Below are 21,084 nucleotides of genomic sequence, written 5' to 3'. Positions count from 1 at the left end.
TTTTCTAATGTAGTCTATTTAATCCTAAAGAAAGTATATCTCTTTATATATGCTTTATAATGCTTCCAATAGAAAGCTCTATCTGTAACAAAAAGAACAATATAAAATTCAATTGGATAGCCTAACAAATGAAAAGGTTATTGTCACCTAATAAGTACATAGCAAAAATACTAAAAAGTGTCTGGTTGCAAAGCTTCATCCCCGGTCATTAAGGGGTTAACTCGCTCAGCATACAGAATAAGAAATTGTACTGACAATTATGTCTGCATTTACAGAGAGGGGCAAATCATTTCTTTGGAGATTCTTCAAAACCCTTGACCTTCCCTAGGAAATAGGGCATGTGGTGACGTAGTGAGGGTACTGAGCTCACCCCAGCCTTGTGTGTCTAGCAAGATATGAAACACCAGGGGGTATATTTACTAAACTGCGCGTTTCAAAAACTGGAGATGTTGCTTACAGCAACCAATCAGATTCTAGTTATCATTTATTTAGTACATACTACAAAATAATATCTAGAATCTGATTGGTTGTTATAGGCAACATCTCCACTTTTTCAAACCTGCAGTTTAGTAAATATACCCCCAGGATTTGGATATCATCTAAATTGATGGCAACTCTAAATTTTGATATATAAAATAGTATTTGTTTATATCAATATGTAAAAATATAAAATGCTCACTGTTAGTAGATCATAATACAAATATAAGATCTACTATCCAGGATGCTTGGGATGTTAGTCAGATAAGAGGTTTTTCTCTCATTTGGAGCCCAATTAACAAATTATACTAAATTCCATTCAATCTTATCCCACCCTTTACCTACACTGTCCCTGTCATTATGCTACTTACCTTATTTTGTAGCAGTGCTCCTGACAGTGACTGTACAAGCAGACACTTGGAGATCATTTCTACATATACAAAATTCATACCAATTTATTACCTTTTCCCTTTCTTTTTTCTGAACTTTTTTCATAATAGGTTTCCGAACAAAATATCTGCACATGTAATAAATACCTATATGTCATCACAGATTTTCTGAATGCCTCTTTGCAGGAGGTAGGGGGTTAAACCCATGGAAGCCTAGGGCCCAAACAAGCTTCATTGAGATGCCAGCTAAACTGCCTGTAATTGATTGACAAAGTACAGTATCGCAAATTGCTGTTCAAACAACATGGAACTTTGCCCAGCTCTAATACCAGCACAGCCACTTTACAGTATATCAAGGGTGTTTAAACATCTACAATAGAAAGTTATAGTTCCAATTAGTGGCTGTCATGAGAAATCATTATGAATTAATCTAGCACACAGAAATGATACAGACTACTATTGTCTCTCCTTCAAATTACATTACATTAATCCAAGAAAAAAACTAATTTGCACGTAATGAGTTTCATTTTTTAGTGATAGCTTCATTTTTTAAACTGGAAGAAAGAGCTAATTTTATATAAAATACCAATCACAACTTAATTTATATAGAAATGTCTAACTTTTTAACATTGTTGTTTGTACAGTAGTACTATCTATTCATTAAAATAATAAGTCTTTTCTGTAAGATCTATATTTAGGCCTATTTTACTGAGTGTGAGAACTTACTATATTTGCTTTTTTCTCAGTGGTGTCTGTATGTAAGCAACTGGAAGTGGGTGGGGCTAGGGTACCCATAGGTGATTAGTGCACTGGAATAACCACAAGGGTAGATCAACCTGTAGCCAATTAAAGCACTACAATGATCACAAAATTAGAGCATCCTGTAGCCAGTCAGAATGTCCCCAAAAATATAAGTTTAAAAGCATACTTTCCTACTCTCCCCGAAGTTCGGGAGCCTCCCAAAAATTCCGGGAGTCCTCCCAGAAGAGTAGGCACAACTCCTGGATCCTAAAAAAATGCCGAAATTAATGGCATTGAATATCGGGGGCGGGACATAATTGTGGCATTAAGCCCCGCCCCCACTATTCAATGCAGTGAATTTCAGCATTTCATAGTGGGGGCGGGGGCAAAATGACACGATTTTTTAAGCCCCACCCCGACATGCCCACCTCTTCTCCCCCTGCTCCAAAAGGTTGCCATGTATGGTTAAAAGGGCAAGTTGTTGCCTAGAGGAACTCTTCACAACGCAAGAGATAAAGATGTGCTAACTGCAGTAGAAAATCCTCAGAATATAGATATGGTGTTATATAAAATAAAGTACATGTATCCATCTTATTTTAACTTGCTGATGAGCTGCACATTTTTCATTTAAAGTATTATTTAAGGTCTACAGTTCACGTTCATGAGAATCAAGCATCACTGGAAACTCAATATAAGCCTATAGTTCCTTGGTTCAATAACTTACAATAATTGTTCAGGCCCAATAAAACAATGAACAGAATTGATGCCCTTCTTCTGAATGCCATACAGAGCTCCCATGTCATTTCCCAGAAGTCTCTTCTACTGAGTTGCTTTGGCTTATTTACAATAGCTGATTAGAAAGTCACTATTCTGCAGATAAGTAGTGTTGCAACATCAGATTTACTGCCACAGAGAAAGAGACTGTATTGTTCATGTTCAGAGTACAGCCAGGGTCTACTATGTCTATAAGTGACTAACTAGAAAATTCAGATGTTGTGCAATCCACCATTGTCAGCGTCACTGACTGACAAGTCTTCAGTTATTATACCTATGATATAACTGTCATATATATTAGACATTTACTGTATTTCAATCAATATTTTACTCAGGATAGTTGTTTAAAAACTATTTTTTTTTATAATCTTTTTTTCCTATAACTTTAAACAAATTATTTTTATTTCTATTGTTATTATTGTATTATTCAATTAAAAATGCAGTTATAAAATAATATCTACTAATAAAAGCTCAACAGGATCAAAGTAAAATAACACCTAATTTGGAACGGTCTTAAGGCTGCCTGTGCAGGCCACTATTATGCTACAAGAAAGGAGAATGCCATTTCGGTAATAACAGTTAACAATGCACAATTGTTTCTCATTCTCCTCCAGCTACAAGTGCTTAGCTCAGCCATTAGGACTATTGATTTTTGTCTCATGAATGCTAAGCCGTCTATCTTTTATTCCAGAATGAACAGCCGATCTTCTCAAAGGACGGCAGAAAGTTCTTCTTTGTGAGAGCGATTCCACAGTTAGGTCGTGGGAAGTTTCATCATATTGCTGTTTCTTCCTCACAGGTAAGACATTGACTGCGATATTATCTGAGAAAGTTATCAATATTGGCAGCAGAACAAACTTTTGCTCCTTCTGACAGGAAGAGCTTGTGCGTGTTACGGGCTGTACACCCTCCTGTGCCTTGTATTGCAGCCGCATGCAAAAACTAGGGGCCTGATTCATTAAGGATCTTAATTTAAGAAGCTTCTTATTTCAGTCTCCTGGACAAAACCATGTTACAATGCAAGGGGTGCAAATTAGTATTCTGTTTTGCACATAAGTTAAATACTGTCTGTTTTTTCATGTAGCACACAAATATCAACTTTAAATTTCAGTGTACAAATAAGCTGTCAAGTATTTGTGTGCTACATGAAAAAACAGTCAGTATTTAACTTATGTGCAAAACAGAATACTAATTTGCACCCCTTGCATTGTAACATGGTTTGATCCAGGAGACTGAAATAAGAAGCTTCTTAAGTTAAGATCCTTAATGAATCAGGCCCTAGATAATTAAATGAGCTTTGAGTACAACCCAGTCCCAGCTATCTGAGGGGTGTTCGGCAGGTTTCCCTGAGTCTTCCACACACCCACCGCTGCTCTGCTCGCTCCTGTGGTCCTGGACCCTCCACTAAGTAACCTTTTTTTGAGTGGGTAGTACTTGAGTTAAGGTTCCAGTTTACATTTTAACCATTTAAGTTACATAATTTCAATAATTATTATGTGTTTTTTTTCTAAAAGAAAAGTCACAGTAGAAATGCAGAGTTCTACAGTATTAGAAGTATGAGCTGCAGAAGCTCCTGTGAAAACCTACAGATTCACCTAAGACCGGCGTTAGAGTTACCTGGAATTCTATTCCAAAGATATGAATCCTGATAAAAAAGAAGGTTCTTGCACTTATTTCTACCACTGTTTATTAATTGTCCTTTATTTATACAGCACCAATCATATTTTGCAGCACTTTAAGGAGAATATTGAGTCACTCACATCTGTTCCTGCCACATTGAAGCTTACAATCTAAATACGCTAGAACGCAAAGACTAGGGTCACTTGGAGCAAACCCATGCAACCGCAGGGGGGAACAAACAAACCCCACAGCAATGCTAACCACTGTGCTGCCCTTTACATATGTACTCTTACTGGCTCTACATTGTATGTATACTCCAGATAATTCTGGTATGATGAGAAAACTCTGGAAGCTTATTTTACTACTGTTCACAGCTCAGTCTAATAATCCCAGACCACTTTTATTTTTACAGGGTCTTTTTCATTTCAATGTATATACAGTATTTAAATGTTGCTTATTTTATTGCTGTGCCTAAAACATATTACAATTTTATTATAGATGTCATGGCAGCATTAATTCTGTGAATCATGCCTTATAGTTATCTCCCATTTCACTTTTGTATTTTTTTTTATTACATTATAGGCTAACAACAGTAATGATAACTTACAATCTATTACATCAGGAGACTGGGATGTTACAGAGATTCTGGCATATGATGAAAAAAATCAAAAAATGTGAGTAACCCTTATCTCATAGACTTGGAAACTATGGTTCTCCACCTGTTATGAAACTACAGATCCTTGCAGGCTGGCAGGAGATGATGGAACTTGTAGTTCCACAACAGCTGGAGTGCCAAAGGCTGTATCCCTGTTTGTAATATCTCCTAAAATGCAAATTATTTTAGGAGAAGATGACTACATTACTGCCACACTTATGCTTTAATTAATTTTCTGTAATTGGGATGAATTTTGTACATCTTGATCATACTTTCCAACTCTCCTGGAATGTTCAGGAGACTCAAACATTCCAGGAGAGTGATGTGATTCGCTGTGAATCGCGTCATCTTGGCCCCACCCCCGTGACCGGAGCAGGGCCAAAATGATGCAATTTGGCCCACCCTCTTCCACCCTCCCACAACACCCTCTCTCCTGGATGCCAATAACAGAAAGTTGGTAAGTATGATCTTGATGGAAAGTAAAAAGTATATTAATATCATATGTGCTATTCAAGTCATGGATATTCCTATTCTTAATGCATACAGCCTCATGGAACATTGTCTCATTGTTCTGTACTGGAAGTCCCTATTCACATATTGGCAGGGCCTAAAGTGCCCATGTGCTGTAGTACAGGTTTTTATATATTGACAAGTCCAAATGTGATTGTACGTATACTGCTAAATAATTGTGTTAGTTTTGTGGAGTTATAATCCTTTGTAGCGCAATAATTACATATAATGTGAACTTAACTTATTTTTTGGGTTTTTGGTATATTGGGTAGGTTGTTATTTATATCATGTGTATGATATACATGTAGGAAGAGCATAATGTGTTAGTATTACTTTGGGAGATCCCAGAGGGAAGGTCAAGTGGAAATTGCATGGGGAGTGAATAGCGTAATTTTGGCCTCACCGCGATCTCATCATTCTCGGCGAATCACATCATTGAGGCTAGGAAGTGGGCAGGGTCAGAAAGAAAGACCTGCTCTCCTGGCTGTCCGGGAGAAGTACCCAACATGAGTGATCATTGGGTAACGGTTAACATTAAACTGTAATGTACAATGTTGTTTGTTTTCACTTTTAATCCTGAGAGACTCTGGAGCAGTCATATGGTATCAGTCGGGGTTTATTGTAAGTAAAGTAGGGCCAGAGGTCACTCTTTGGCAGATGTCATGCTTTTAGCATGAATAATGCTCTTTTAATGTATGTCTGTTTACAGAAATGTGTGAAATAGTATTGACCACACTTAATTACAGGGCTTTGGGCTGGCTTTTAAAAGAGGCCATGCTTTGTGCTCCTTGCACGGTTGCACTTCCTAAAAAGCGTTTATGGTGTATCTGTTCACCTTTGATGTCAGTACGCTCTTGCTGACAACAGGCATTGCCCATCTGGTGCTGTGGAATCTGTCATCTCCAGCCACAGTGAAATATAATGACAAGTAAATATGCTCTAGCTAGATTTCCAATTGAGATACAAAGAAGGTGCTTTGTGCATGTGTTAGGTCACAGATCCTTGACTCCTGGTTCTGGAAATCATTTAGGATTCACAAAGGTTTCAATGTTCTGTGAGTATTCTCATCAGTCTCAGCTCCTTGTGCCTTTTCAGGAGGAAATATTGGCTGGGGCTGTTGTCAGAGATTAAAAAGGAATATAAAATCTATAAAGAGCAATTCTAAGGCGGTTTAAAAGGAAGATACATTTTGTCACCTTGATAAAAGGAAAGATGTGTAAAGCGAGAATAAACTCACAGAATTGTTGAAATATCTGGACATACTTAGCAATTTGTCATCTAACACCTCTAATTATCCTGCTTCACAAAATAAGAACACGATTCATATGTCTTTAAATTTAGGTGAAATAAATGGGTAATTAGTATAACAATTGCTTTGGACTAGCGATCAGGAAACCTGCTCTGAACCTCAGAGAGAGAACATATTTTTCAAGTTGAATTGAATAATCCTCTTTTTATAAAGGATAATTTAGATCAAACATGGAACTGGATTCATCATTTATATCCAAAGGAGTAATTGAAAATGGTTCAAAGTTACCAGTTTTCCCTTCAGCATTTTGGGCTTCAATTATATTTTTTTCTTCTTCTTCTCTATAAATGTATCTTTTTTTATGGGGCATATACTATGTGTTCTCTGAATAATCTGTGTTTTTTCATTTCTTGTAGCTATTTCCTTAGCACGGAAGACTCCCCTACGCGGAGACAGTTATACAGGTAAATATACTTTCATCTGCTACATTGTACTGTGATGTCAGCACTGGCATAGATTTAGGATGTTTTGTTTTAACATCCCTTTGATAGTGCTGCCATCTTTAAAGGTTCTCTAGAATCCATGCAGTGTTATTGTATAATGCTGGCTGACTTAAATGTGTATGGAACAGTTATGAGCCAATAGCAAACATGGTAAAGGTTTTTAATAGCATATTGACTTGGGAGCCAAGTCTTTGTGAGGCTGTTGTGTGTCTGACAGAGTGTGAAATGCAGTATTACTACTAGACTTCAACTACAACTCCAAGCATGCAGTGCTTGTCCGTTTGTATTGGGCTGCACGCAAATGACAAGAACAGCATGCTGGGTAAGCAATAGGTTACTTAGCCAAGGAATACTCCAAACCACTATTAACACTGTCAGTTATTTACTGAAACTAAACACAGCCAGTCAGTCTACTCAGGAGCTTTAGCTGTAATTACAGAAAACTGATGTCAGATTTATCATCATCATCATCATTTATTTATATAGCGCCAACATATTCCATAGCGCTTTACAATTGGGGACAAACACAGTAAACTAATAAACAAACTGGGTAAAACAGACAAAGAGGTGAGAAGGCCCTGCTCGCAAGCTTACAGTCTATGGGATTTAAAGTGTATCTGTCACCAGCTCAGTAGAAGAAGCCATTTTACAGGCTGACCCAATATTGTTATTGTTTATGTACAAGGCGCAACCTAAATTCATAGCGCCGTACAGTGGGGACATAGAGCAAACAGAAAAACAGGACTAGAAGCATCACTGCAAAACAGTGATGGTGATGAGGTTAGAAATGACATCATGAATGGTGGTCAGCTTCTTGCAGACAGATCTGGTTTTCCAGAGAGCACAGAAGAAAGAGAGAGATAAGCTCAGCAGGATTACTGGTGCACAAGGGGGTGGGGCTGGAATTGAGACTGGGGATAGTGCGGGAACCAGGGTCAGTGGAGATGTCCCCAGCAGTCAGAAGAACCAAGGTGAGGTGGAAGATGTGTGAGGAAAAGGCGTGGGTGAGGGACTGATGTAGCAGTGGGTGAGAGAAGGAGGGTGGGTAAAAGGTAGAGAGCGTTTCATGGGGAGTGAGGTGGGGTGAATGAGACAGCATGTGAGTTGTGGGGCTTCACAGGAGAGGAAAGGATGGGGGAAGTGACTTGGGAAGGGGGTAGAAGGTATGGAGAATGAGAAGGTGGAAGGAGCGTAGAGGGAGGTATGGCGGGGAGAAGCTACGGTGGCCATTCTCTAGCAAATGAGCCAAGTGGTGAAAGGGGGAAGGAGACTCAGACAAATAGACAAATCAGGGTCTAGGGGTGGGAGAGAGAAGGTGTGGGGGATGCACATATAGGGTGGGGGGAGAGGGCAGTATGTGCACAGTGAGACATAAGTCGCCTAGCGGTTGATTCCATATTATTGTTACCTCACAAAATGCCCTTAGCAAGTGTTCTCTAACTTAATAAATAAGGACACATGAGACTTGTTTCTAGAAGAAAAAGTCACAAAATGTATTGAAAATAAATCAATTAAAGTGGTAGCAAATAAAAAGCATAACAAATCAGTTACCAGCCATTACTGCACAAAATTGTGGCTACCAACTAAAAAGCATACTCTGCCACTTCTAGGCAGCGGAGCCCCTCTCTCCCTCTGCTGGCTCAGCAGCTGGAACCCGCCCGTCAAAAGTGGTTCCCCTTAACTCCCCTAGGGGGAGTGTTACTAACATGAACTTCGCTCTTGAGGGCCAGTGCTCCACCGCCACCCGTAGGTGTCATTGATGGCTGCTGATTGGCCTGTTTTTCCGCCACACTGAGATCAATCTGACAACAAAACTACTAATTAATACACAAAGCAAATACTGACAAACACGATGAGGGACCGGGTGGGATGGTAAATTTTCAGTAAAGAGCGGAAGTAATGGTGGTGGAGAAATAATTTGCTGGAGAGAGGTGAGGTGGGACTGTATTATGGAGATTGATGGGGTAAGACAATGCGAGCAAAGTACGATAAAGACAGTGGCAAGAAACAAATAACAGAGTAAAACTAATAGGTAGCAATCGGTTTAACAGATTCTAAGGTAAGAGTCATGTAATGGTGCAGAAGTAAAACTAAAGTCAGGAGAATACAGCCTATAAATTCCATACGTCACAGATGTCACTAGTTCCTAGCATGGGAAGGCTGGATCTGTTGGTGCCGCTGAAGAGGATTGGATGGATTTGTGCATCAGTTCCCAGCAGCAGGTAACTCGGGAGGGTGAAAGGGATTAGGAAGTGGGTACATGCCAAAATTATTATTATTATTATTATTATTATTATTATTAATTTTTATTTATAGGTGAGAGGTGTTTTTCAAAGATGGGCAAGTTCTTTGCACTTAGATTTTCAAAATGGTGATTATATTATAAGAAAGGTGAGGGCAAAATAGTGCATTATGTATAAAAAAATAGTCTGTGCCCTTAATACTATCCACCGGGTGTACATTAGTATAAATGGTAACAGGCTTATTGAAAAGGTGATTATTCCTAAAACAAATCATTGTTTCAGTGAAGTATAATGACAAATGTAAATGACCTGGAAAGCTCAGGAGACAGAAGGAGTCATATAGGGTTGTACTACTACTATTGAGCTGCTCCTCAGGGCCATCTTTAAAATCTGTAAGTGGTCAAACTGGATGGCGTCCTGATCACTTCCGCCCTTAGTGAAATACGTCACATTATCATGCAGTGGGAAGACATCCTCCACATTTTGTATGTCCAATACTTCATCAAGTTAGTGGCCTTCCATGTCTGTGACATCCTTGTATAGAGTACTTAGTTAATATATTAACCCTTTCCATGTAAGTGGTAAGATATCTCTTTCAATATTATGATTGCAACATGTAAACTTTAATTAAAAAAAAAAAACACCCATGAAACCGCTTTATAGCTGAGGCTGAAATTTACTAGAAACTAATTACACATTGCTTTATGTGATTTGGCTACAGGTGACATTGACAACTAAATAAATAAAGCTTTTTTATATAGCAAAGTATGTTTCCTGCATGTAGACCTTTAACCCAGTTATTATTGTCAAAGTTAATTACACTCACTCTCATAGCTGACAAGATTACGATCAATATACAGTGTATGTGGTCTGCATAAAAAAAGCTCTAGCATTTAAAACACATATAATAGCTTACAGTGTAATATATATAATTCTTAAAATTAACTATTAATCACACTCACAATAAGTAATGCACTGTATAGTTGTTAAGCCTGTTTTTAATGCCATCCCCTTTATTGCTAAACCTAATTCCAGAGTATTTCACTTTATTGCTTTAGATTAAAAGCCCACTTGCTGAAGCCTTTTCATATTGACCCCTTCAGAGCTAAGGATGAGTGGAACTTGTCAGATAGCCCTAAAGTACTAAGGACGAGTCCCACTAAGCTACACTACAGAAAACAATTTCAGGGATGGGGGAGGATCTCCTTCATCCTGTTTTCAATAAACTCAGCAGTGCCCTCACTTGATAGAGGGGAGTCCCCTCTCTCAAATGATGTGGTCCCTTAATAGTTATTGTTTGGCGATCACATGTGAAATCCCCGGGGGGCCCGCTGTCTGAGGGCCCCCCCTCCCTACCGTCGGTGTCACAGACTGTGCAATTCAGCACAATATTGAGGACCGTCGAGCTTCCTGCACCCATCTAATACCCGCTAACAGCTGTAAAATACAAGGTGCTTGGTTTGGACATGTGATAGGGATTTTTCCAGGAATTTGATGGAGGATGAAGATACAAACATACTGTTATTTTACATATATTACTTGCATTTGCTGTAATTAAAATCAACGTAAGATGTGTACTGTAGGTAAAGTGAAACCATAAAATTTATTACTGATTGTAAGTCTAGGTCAGAAAATGCATGTTCAATAGTGTCTCCAATAGAATCATATCTGGCTTTATGCAGCAATTGAATCCTCCAAATTACTTTAAGAAAGTGAACAAACTACAAACTGTATTTCCATATTGACCTTGAAAGATACATACGGTGCCACCATCCTTGGTTCAAATATATATTTAGTTATAAAATATACAAATATAGTTATGAAAAGTCTAGTGCTCATTTATAAAGCATATTGATGAAATTGTCTTCTTAATGTACTGTTAATTATTAAACTGCTACTAATAACAGAAAGGAGGCATTTTATTAAAATGAAAATGTGATTACAGGAAAAAATATTTTCAAAGTGTATGTACAAATAATGGAAGTAGTTTATATACAATATACTATGTGTGTGTCAGAATATTATTACACACTCACCCCTCTCTGGTGTCTGGCAACACCCCTACGCGGTGTTGGCACACATGCTATTTCGTGAAACCCTAACATTGCATTCCCCCTTGTGGGTCCGTCCTGCCCCAGTCTGACACTGCTGGGTTACACAGGCCTAATAAGTAAGTTCAGTTACAAGGACACTCATTAAATTGTATATGTTATATATAAAACATATCTTATACAATAAATGCACAATAATCTTCCAAATAAAAATAGTGTATTTAACGATAAGCACAGGTATTTTGATGTGCACACCTTCCAGGTATATATCCCCAGGCTGATCCTAGTGGTGAGGGGAAGGCTGTTAATGTAGAATTCTCTCTTAATCTCTTTCCTCACTGCGTCCCAGTCAATCTGTGGTCCTATAGATGATTTCATAGAATAATATTGGTAGATTAAGGAAACGTGTTGAATACATTCAAAAGCTATCATCTATTACATGTGAGGGATGTGAACCCAATGTATCCATATTCTAGATAAATTGATAATTATGAATGAATTGTCCTGTTTTTACCCTATGAGCAAGGACAAAATCTGGACCTTCAATAGATATTGTCAATTAAAGAATGAAACATTCCATTTCTTTCATTCTTGTTATTTACTTGAGGAATGTGAATACAATGTAACCACATTCTGGATACATTGATAATTATGAATACTTTAGGTATCATCATAATAATCTATGGCTAATTAGGAATTATCATGTTTTAACCCTAAGGAGTTTGTAAATGGCAATGACAAAAGCTGGAACTTTAATAGATACAGTATATTCAGCTTTTGTCATTTAAAGGACGGAATTCAATTGCTGTCAATGTGTCCCGGACATCATCACAAAGTCCGACTGCGCACATTGTCGGCCAAGATGGGACAGAATCTCCGCTCATTTTCCCTCACGTCCCATAAGACTTGGGATTTGAGTGAAACTCAGCCGCAATGTATCTTCATGGACTATTCCAGAGACACATTGCGGCTCTTTGTGTCAAATTGATTTCCCCCCAAAGAATGAAACTTTCCATTTTTTCTTTCTTGTTTTTTTATTTTTCTCTTTATGTAAATTACATTCTTGGTATTGATATGTACGGTCCAGAAGATTACATGTGTGATAAGACAGGATTTAGAATGCTAAAATACTGGACTTACAAATACTCACAATTTCAGATGAAATTTGACTAAAATTGACCTCTAATTTTTTATTTAATTTTATTTGATTTAATTTTTATTGACTGTAAATAAAGAAGAAAGTTGGTATGTACCATTTTCCCTTGTGTTTTTTCTTCATGCTTCTATTAGTGATTTATGATTCTAGTATACCATGACAACCACAGTCACACAATGTAGTGAGCAGAGAGACTTTGGAACACCGCTCTGAGCTCTGTCTGCACTGTAGCATCTTCCTTCTCTCCACTCTCATAGGCTACATTCTCATGAATAATGGTTGAGCCAAAAACACAGTGTGCATTTCCACTTTTTAAACTGTAAATGTGTGCGGTTATAGTGCTTTTTTCATAATTAAGGAAAGTCTTTTAATAACAATTCACTTTGTTATACAATTCGGTTTATCAATTTTTAGTTCCAAATTCTACCCATAACAGCTGTGAGCTGGACTGTGTGTGGAGTACAATGTAAGCTCAGACTGATACACTTTGCTATTTTCTTTGCAGTACGAACACCAATGGAAGCTTCAACAGACAGTGCATCTCATGCTTACTGATTGAAAACTGTACATATGTCAGTGCCTCGTTCAGTCACACTCTGGAGTACTTCTTACTGAAATGTGAAGGTATTACAGCCAGAAACATGCATTAACTTGTCTTCTGAAATGATTTATGGTGCTGGACATGATCACCAGAAATGCCAAAAAGCTGGTAATAGATGTGATTCCTGTTTTGAAATAAACACTAAACATATTAGGATAAAAATGCATATTAAATTAATTACACTAAAAACTTTCTTTTTGGAAAAAAGAAAGTTTACCAGCCATTTTTGTTCCATCAGAAAAAAAATCTTTTTTTTTTCGGAACCGTAAATTTGCACCATTGACCAGTCACACACGTAATGAGACAGGGTTTGATCATAGTGCAGAGCCTGTTACCCCTCTCCTCACATGCTATTGGCTCACCTTCCTCTGTTCCGCTGCCACAGTCTCCACCCCAAAGTTTACCTCCCACATGTGCTTGATTGACAGGATGTTATTGCTGTGTGAGAGGAAACAAACACAGTGAGTGATTGCAGACTGAGGACCGCTCAAAGATACAATTTACAGGCACTTTAAATAGTGACAAGGTAAATACTTATTGTGCCATATAAACAGTGTATAATGAAAAGCCCACTAAATTATTCAGTCTGTAGTATAGCCAAAATATTATTCAGCCCAATGTCTAGTGTATAACCTAGCATGTAGGACCATTGGTAGCAATAAACACATGACATTAAAATCATAAAAGCAGAACAATGCAGTGAAGGCTTTATAGTATAATGTGACAATGTTGCTATTACTGTCTATCAGCTTATTTAGCCACTGACTTACAGATCCTCATAGGCAGTAACACCTACAGACAAAAGAAGGTGATCTGATGCATAATATACAATATGTAGAGATCTTCCCTGTTTTTAAATAAGTTGATCGACAATTACAATGTCCTACAAGAAATATAAGTACATTTCAAAAAGTAATTGGTTTGCATTAAAGTAGACCATATTCAATAACTCCTCCAAGTCGTATATATCATGTCAGTCATTTGTATGAGAAGAGTGTACTTTTTAACTATATACCTTTTATTTGTCTACTACCTCCCTGTTGCTGGCAAACCCTAGTATTCTATTCAAATAAGACAGGAGACATAACTAGCAGGTATTATATCAGTTTCTCTAGAATGATGGTCACTGTCACCAGGGACGTTCTTACAATCTGGTCCAGCAACACAGCCCAGCACATTCATAGCCAATCTTCTTTGCACATACACCATAAACATTGTGTGTGTGTGTGTGTGTGTGTGTGTGTGTGTCTTTGTCTGTCTGTGTCTTTGTCTGTGTGTGTGTGTGTGTGTGTGTGTGTGTGTGTGTCTTTGTCTGTCTGTGTCTCTGTCTGTGTGTGTGTCTGTCTGTGTCTGTCTGTCTGTGTGTGTGTGTGTGTGTGTGTGTCTGTCTCTGTGTGTGTGTGTGTGTGTGTGTGTGTCTGTCTGTTTGTGTGTGTGTGTGTGTGTGTGTGTGTGTCTGTCTGTCTCTCTGTGTGTCTGTCTGTGTGTGTGTCTGTGTGTGTGTGTGTGTGTGTGTCTGTCTGTGTGTCTGTGTGTCTGTGTCTGTCTGTGTCTGTCTGTCTGTGTCTGTCTGTACTGGATCTGTGCAACAGTTTAATTATTTTAAATAAATTACTATAAACCAATAAAATATTTTTAAAACTCCATTTGGCTTGCCAGCAATCAGGACTGTGGGAGGCATGGATGTAGGGAATGTCTCAAATCCCAGAGTCTGATCCTACCCATTCAGACACGTAATTTTATTTTGTTCTGGTCTATCAGTATCAACCAAAAATGACTAAACTCTGTTTAACAGAGCACCTGCAGTGTTATTGTAAATCTAGTGTAAAATATCCCAATAGAAACAAAATCACAATGCTAAATAATGTCATTTTTGCAAATATCACTTGGTAAAATGACATCCAACCTCCCCCAGAACAGATATGTATTTCATTAGCAGAATAAAACGCGTGAAAAGATCCTGTTTAAACAGCCGTGCAGTTTACAATCTGTTCCCACAGCAGTAGCTTGAGACAAGACTTACTGTCTAAGTAAAGCCGTTCTGATTGTTGTCACAGGATAGAGAGAAAATATTTAAAACATTAGCTGCGCCTCCACAAAGTGCTTTTTTGTATGATAATATCTTTAGTATGAGAACTTCATGTATCAAACATAAATAATTCATAAGGCAACAAATAAAGAGATCTGCAATCGGCAAATAGATACCAGGCTCGCCAATTATCTTAGTCTTCCAGGGCTCTCTTCTCTCTCTCTCCTCATTGCTGCCAGCTGCTCTTTTAAATCATTCATCAATGTTTAAGATTCACACTATGGATGTGGGCTCCAAACATCTGAATTTCTTTTGTTTACACGCTGAGAAATTTAGCTTCTAGTCTAAAATCAGCTACATAAAGCCCAGAGAATATAGTGGAGATGTCATGTGAATGATATCCAGTAGAATTGTTTAAGTCATATCATCTTTTTGGTTGTCAGCACATTTGTCTGTAAGACATTGGCGTTCGTTTTCCTTTTATCATTCGTACTTTAATGCTTCACGTATTACGGCGCACGTGAAATACTGGTAAATATAAATAAAAATGTCTTACAGAAGAATAAAAAATCCAGAGTGTAGAAAATCCTTGTTTAATAATTCAGCCCAATGCAGCATCTTCTCCAACTTCTATATCTGAAAATCAAAGTGAATCCAAATCACGGTTAGGAGAATCCAAACTATTTTATAGGATGATTCCATCTTTAAATAAAATATGTAATCAAGCTAATATTCTCCTAAGAAATGTCTTGTTGTATTATTGGGATCCCCTTTCGGAGGAGATTCTTTGAACCCCAGTAGTATTTGCTGCTGGCTGTGTATCTTTAAAAAGTGTTAGTGGGGGAAGGGCAGCTTGCAGTGATAACACAGCATAATGATTTTGGAAGAAACTAAAATCACATAGACTATTACAAACATGCTAGCACTAAACACTAATCTGTAAATTGTGATTACCAGGATGCCTGTAGGCTAGACCGGTTTCAGCAGATAGTGCATACACAGCACCACCACTATAAAAAGCCGAAGTTTACGGCATTGAATGGTACGATTAAGCCCCGCCCCCTCTATTCACTGCCGTGAATTTCAGTAAATGCGGGAACTTTGCCTACTCTTCCAGGACACCTCGAAATTTGGGAGCCTCCTGGGAATCCCGGGAGAGTAGGCAAGTATGAGATAGTGTATAAATGATGCACCTAGCTAACAGTTGCAGAAAATGTAACACTGAGGGCCAGATTCATTAAGGAACTTAGGCAAGAAATTTCTTACTTGTCTTCTGGACAAAACCATGTTAAAATGAAAGGGGTGAAAATTCGTTTTTAATTTTGCACATACGGTAAGTTAAACACTGACTGTTTTTTCATGTAGCACACAAATATCAACTTAAAATTTCAGCGTACAAATAAGCTATTAAGTATTTGTGTGCTACATGAAAAAACAGCCAGTATTTAACTTATGTGCAAAACAGAAAACTAGTTTTCAACCCTTGCATTGTAACATGGTTTTGTCCAGGAGACTTAAGTAAGAAATTTCTTGCCTAAGGTCCTTAATGAATCAGGCCCTGAATGAGGTTTGAAGTGTGGAGTCCCAAGGCTGCACAGCTGCGTCTGTTACCAAGAGCAACCAATGTTCCTCCACAGGAGACCAGGCCAGATAACTCCACCACTGTTAAGTATTTACATGAGGGAGCCTATTTATAAAGTATTGCAGGATGAAGTTAACAAAATTAATGGAACGGTAAAAGGTAGATCTAATATAGTTCCACGCTTGGGCCTTGCACATTTTCATTAGAACAGAAGGGGGCCTCCAGTGCGGTAAGTAACTTTTATAGCTTTGGTCAGTTTTCACCATGCTCCGCTGCCACAACAATAAGATCATTTTAACGATAAGCATTTAGCAGCGTACAAAATTGTGATGGGTTAGTTTCATAAACAGGCCCATTAGTTTGTTTGCTCCACTTGCATACAGTAAGTTCTCTGATTGTACGGCTCTGTACAATATGTTCTCATTAAATAAATACATTCACTAAAATAAGATGAGATACAAAGTTTTAATTACCTCCAGTGCTATCCCGCAATGGATTGTTGGAGCCTTTCGGGAGACTCATGTATTGGGGAAAGTAGGGATGTAAAATAATTAATTGACTTTAGTGAGAAAACATTGGGTGGAGTTCTTTAAGGATGCATTCAAAATTATAGCTGGTGCCAACATATTCTGTTATTTTATTGGCCAGTTTGTATAGCTGTGGATCAAAATTTGCAGAAAATAGTGAACCATATAGGCCCAAAATTATTGTAGTTTTTTATTAAAATGTGATCATATTGGGTGAATTTTTATTGGACTAGGCGGTAAATTATAAATCTCAAATAATATATTAGTAAGTAATATTAGTAATGAGCAATATTATTGGGTTTCTAAAAAAAAATATTTTCTGCCCAGCACCATGAAGCATATCTGTAAAAATAATGTCTATGAATTCAATTCTAACAGACTGTTGAATTAGAAATTTGGAGCAAAGTTGACATTAATAACTACTAAATGTGTTTTTAGTCCACTTAGAATTTATTAAAGTCATTATTTTTGTCTTTTATTTTTTTTTAATAGGTCCAAGAATTCCCACTGTAACTATTCATAACACAACTGACAACCAAAGTAAGTGAAAAGTGTAAAATCTAATTACTGCTGAATCAATCATAATTTGTAAGCATTGTTTTATTATTTTATTCCTATTGTGTGCACTTTAAAGAAACACACCCAATGTGTAATAATGAAATTCCCTGAAATACATTTTTCTGCCACTAAATAACATTTTGCGAGAATTGTACTGTGCATGTCAGGTGAATGAAACGAATGCAGCTTATGAGTATTGTTTTGTTACTCAAATTACTATGTTCATGTTCCAACTTAAATTAATGAATTTTCAGCATCACTGGTCTGGAAGATAGCTGTCATTCATTTGCAGAAAAAACACTGACAGCTGAATAGCGGAGAACTTTTTTTTCCTTCTTCCTTCTTGCTTCATTCGTTGAAGTCCAAATGGGAAATAAAATCTTCCATTCTTCTTTCTTCTTGCTTGATACGCCAAATCATAAAAAGAAATAAAACCTGAAAAATCCCCATAAAAAATTGCCAACCTGAATGGCCGCCACTAAATGATGAAAGTGAGGATTAACAAATCTTCAAAATTAATAAATCTCATTCACCACCAGCAAATTGCACCTCTTTTGATTGGGTGAAAATGAAGAGGAGTCCCTGGGAATCCTGTTTCTTGATCATTTTGCAGCTGTCATTCTTAGTGAGCAGATGGATCTTTTTTTTAGGGATTTTTTTGGGGGTTTTCTCTAGTTTTTTTGATTGGCACTACGATGGATAAGGCAAGATGATGAAAAAATGAAGATTTAAATTTCCGTTTGCAACATAATTGATGAAGAAAGAAGAACATTTATTTGATTTGATTTAATAAAGTGGTGAACTAGGAGAGTTTGTAGCAAATATCTCCACTTCAGGGATACCAGTCTTTTAAATGAGCCTGGCAACTACAGCCCAGAAGAGTCGTGAAACTCCTCAGCCTGGGACTGGTTTTTAATATAGCAGGGGATCCCTGTGCTTGTGGTCTACCTATGGCACAGACTGTCTAGTGCTAAACTGGTTTAGCATTTGGGGAGGGAACACGCTGTCAAGTACAAAAAATAAAAATTGACACTTGCTACAACTATGGCTGTGCACCCATATTCCACTTTTGGGAGCTGCCTCTTTAAAATGTGGGAAAAATTTAAATTTGCATGTTGGAAAGAGTAAAATAAGTTACTTCAAGAACCTACCAAAACTTCACCTCTTTTTAAAGCTTTTACACTTTCTCCTAAAATACTGCTCATTCTATCATCATCAATGCCTTAAATTAGTTGTGCGAGTAAAGGGACAATGGGACTGTGTTTATGTCATAATTTGTGTGTTGGAATGTTTTTACTGCATGGGTATTTGTACGGATATAAATGCGCTTACCCATATCAAATGAGCCTGGTTGATTTAAAAGCTTTCACATTGAAAGCATAGGAAAACTTCTGAGACCCGCCACCTCCTGAACACCCTAGAAAGAAACAGTTTAAAGTTCTGTTACTCCTACTAACCCTCTGCGCACTCTCCAACCCTTGAATCTATTTAACACTCTCGCTACGCAAAATGAAATCTAGTTTTTACATATGGGCATAAAGCAAGATGCCCAAGCGTACCCAGCCCCAATTTAGCTAGGAACACCCCAAACGGCCTTGTTCTTTCCATCGTAAAATAGAGTCTAACATTTTATGTGCATGTACATGCTTTTCCATATAAACCAGGCCTGTCCAACCTGCGGCCCTCCAGATGTTGTGAAACTACAAGCCCCAGCATGCTTTGCCAGTAGACAACCAGTTGATAGCTGGAAGGGCATGCTGGGACTTGTAGTTTCACAACATCTGGAGGGACGCAGGTTGGACAGGCCTGATATAAACGGTCACATTTGCCATATGTGCAGTGGGGCCATATCTGCTGCTTTGCTTCTTATTATGTAAGGTAGCTCTACAGCGTTACATTTAAAAATAAAGTTTGTACTTTATAGCATTTTCATTTTAATACATTACTGTGTAAATCAAAATTCTGGCATATGATATCTTTATACACTTGCATTTGCAACCAGAGTAACTTATTTTTCCAATTTTTTTGAGCAGGGCCCATAAACGCTCATCATAATTTAGCTGCCGGTTTAAATATGATGCACAATTGTTTTGTTCGTGTTTTTAGCCATATATTTAGCAGAGATCATTTAGGATCATTACTTATTTAAATGTTAACATTTTCAAAGTTTGTTCTAAATTATTCATTATTTTGATGTTTAACATGCCATAAATTCTCTACTTTCAGTAAAAGTTTTAAATGCTACAATGTACATATTTAATGATATACTGTAACTGTGTAGTTAATTAGAATATCAGAAGATGATAATGTATTGAAAAGCCAAATGACAGTCTTAGAAGAAGTGAAGTTTTAAGACACATAATAGGGGCATATTCAATTGTTGGCGAAAACGCCAAAAATCTTGCAGCGCGCGCACTATTACCATTTTTACAGTAATAGTGCACGTAAATAACGTTATTACGGTAGTTTTCTCGCTGGATTTCAGCTCGCAGCTCCCTGAGCCGCGAGCTGAAATCCAGCTTACTATTACTGTAATAACTAATAGTAGTAGTTTTAACGCCGCGGGTAAACAAAGCAATTGAATACCCCCCAAAGTGGCTGAGTTATGGATGGGAAGAAAGCTTAGAGTTATCACCAGCAATAGGGGTTTTTCACTTCGTCCCATACCTGGAAGAGTAACCCCTGCTGGCGATATGAAGCATTGCAACACCTGTTCTGTTATTGCTGCGCCAGGATGGCAATAACAGATGAAAATCATTACATTTATTATTTATTGTTTGCATACATTCATTTTTTAATGTGAACAAGATGTAATTTTTTCCCAAAGTATTTTTGTCTATTTGTAAACATTTTTTTTTTTTAACAAGTGGAACTGAAAGCCCAAATCTAACTCATGCATCCACATATCTGCAAAGACTGGCCTGGCAAAGTGGTAAAATAACCCGTACCACGCCAGAACAGTATTGCTGGGGCAGCTGATACATACTTACCTACCTTGCTGCTGAGAGATTGGGTGGCAAGGCAGGAAAAGACAATTGTTCAGCCACAGTGAAAAATAGGTGGGTCTATCTCATTATCTAGCTTCACCTACCTAAGTACACAAAAAGGAGCAGGGTTTTGATTGTGCAATTTATGTGTTTACTGATGCAAGTAAGGCTGGGTACATACTACAGGGTTTTCAGCCTATTATCAGGGCAATCACAAAATAAACGACCATTCGGCTAGATATCGCATTAGTGTGTATGCTCCAATGATGGATGATTATCATTCCAAAGCACATCGTATTGTTTCATTTGACTTTTAAACTGAACTAAAAATTCCATTCAACGATGGAACAATGTCATTCAAATTCTGCAGTGTGTACGCACTCACAACCGGCAGTGTCCTTAGATCTCTATGGATTGCGTCACGATCTTTTC

General features: G+C 37.6%; 1 protein-coding gene across 5 annotated transcripts in view; it reads left to right on the top strand.

Annotated features, from left to right (window-relative positions):
* Positions 1-21,084, top strand: part of DPP6 (dipeptidyl peptidase like 6) — a 936,540-nt gene that overhangs the window by 884,842 nt on the left and 30,614 nt on the right. For all 5 annotated transcript variants that reach the window (XM_075212137.1, XM_075212136.1, XM_075212134.1 and 2 more), the window contains 5 exons: positions 3,073-3,180; positions 4,584-4,675; positions 6,832-6,879; positions 12,874-12,992; positions 17,600-17,647. In XM_075212137.1, coding sequence (XP_075068238.1) covers positions 3,073-3,180; positions 4,584-4,675; positions 6,832-6,879; positions 12,874-12,992; positions 17,600-17,647 — 415 coding nt within the window. The remainder of the gene's footprint in view (positions 1-3,072; positions 3,181-4,583; positions 4,676-6,831; positions 6,880-12,873; positions 12,993-17,599; positions 17,648-21,084) is intronic.

The sequence above is a fragment of the Mixophyes fleayi genome, chromosome 5 (genome assembly GCF_038048845.1).
Source record: "Mixophyes fleayi isolate aMixFle1 chromosome 5, aMixFle1.hap1, whole genome shotgun sequence".
NCBI classification, from domain to species: domain Eukaryota; kingdom Metazoa; phylum Chordata; class Amphibia; order Anura; family Limnodynastidae; genus Mixophyes; species Mixophyes fleayi.
This window is presented reverse-complemented; position numbering and strand designations above follow the sequence as displayed.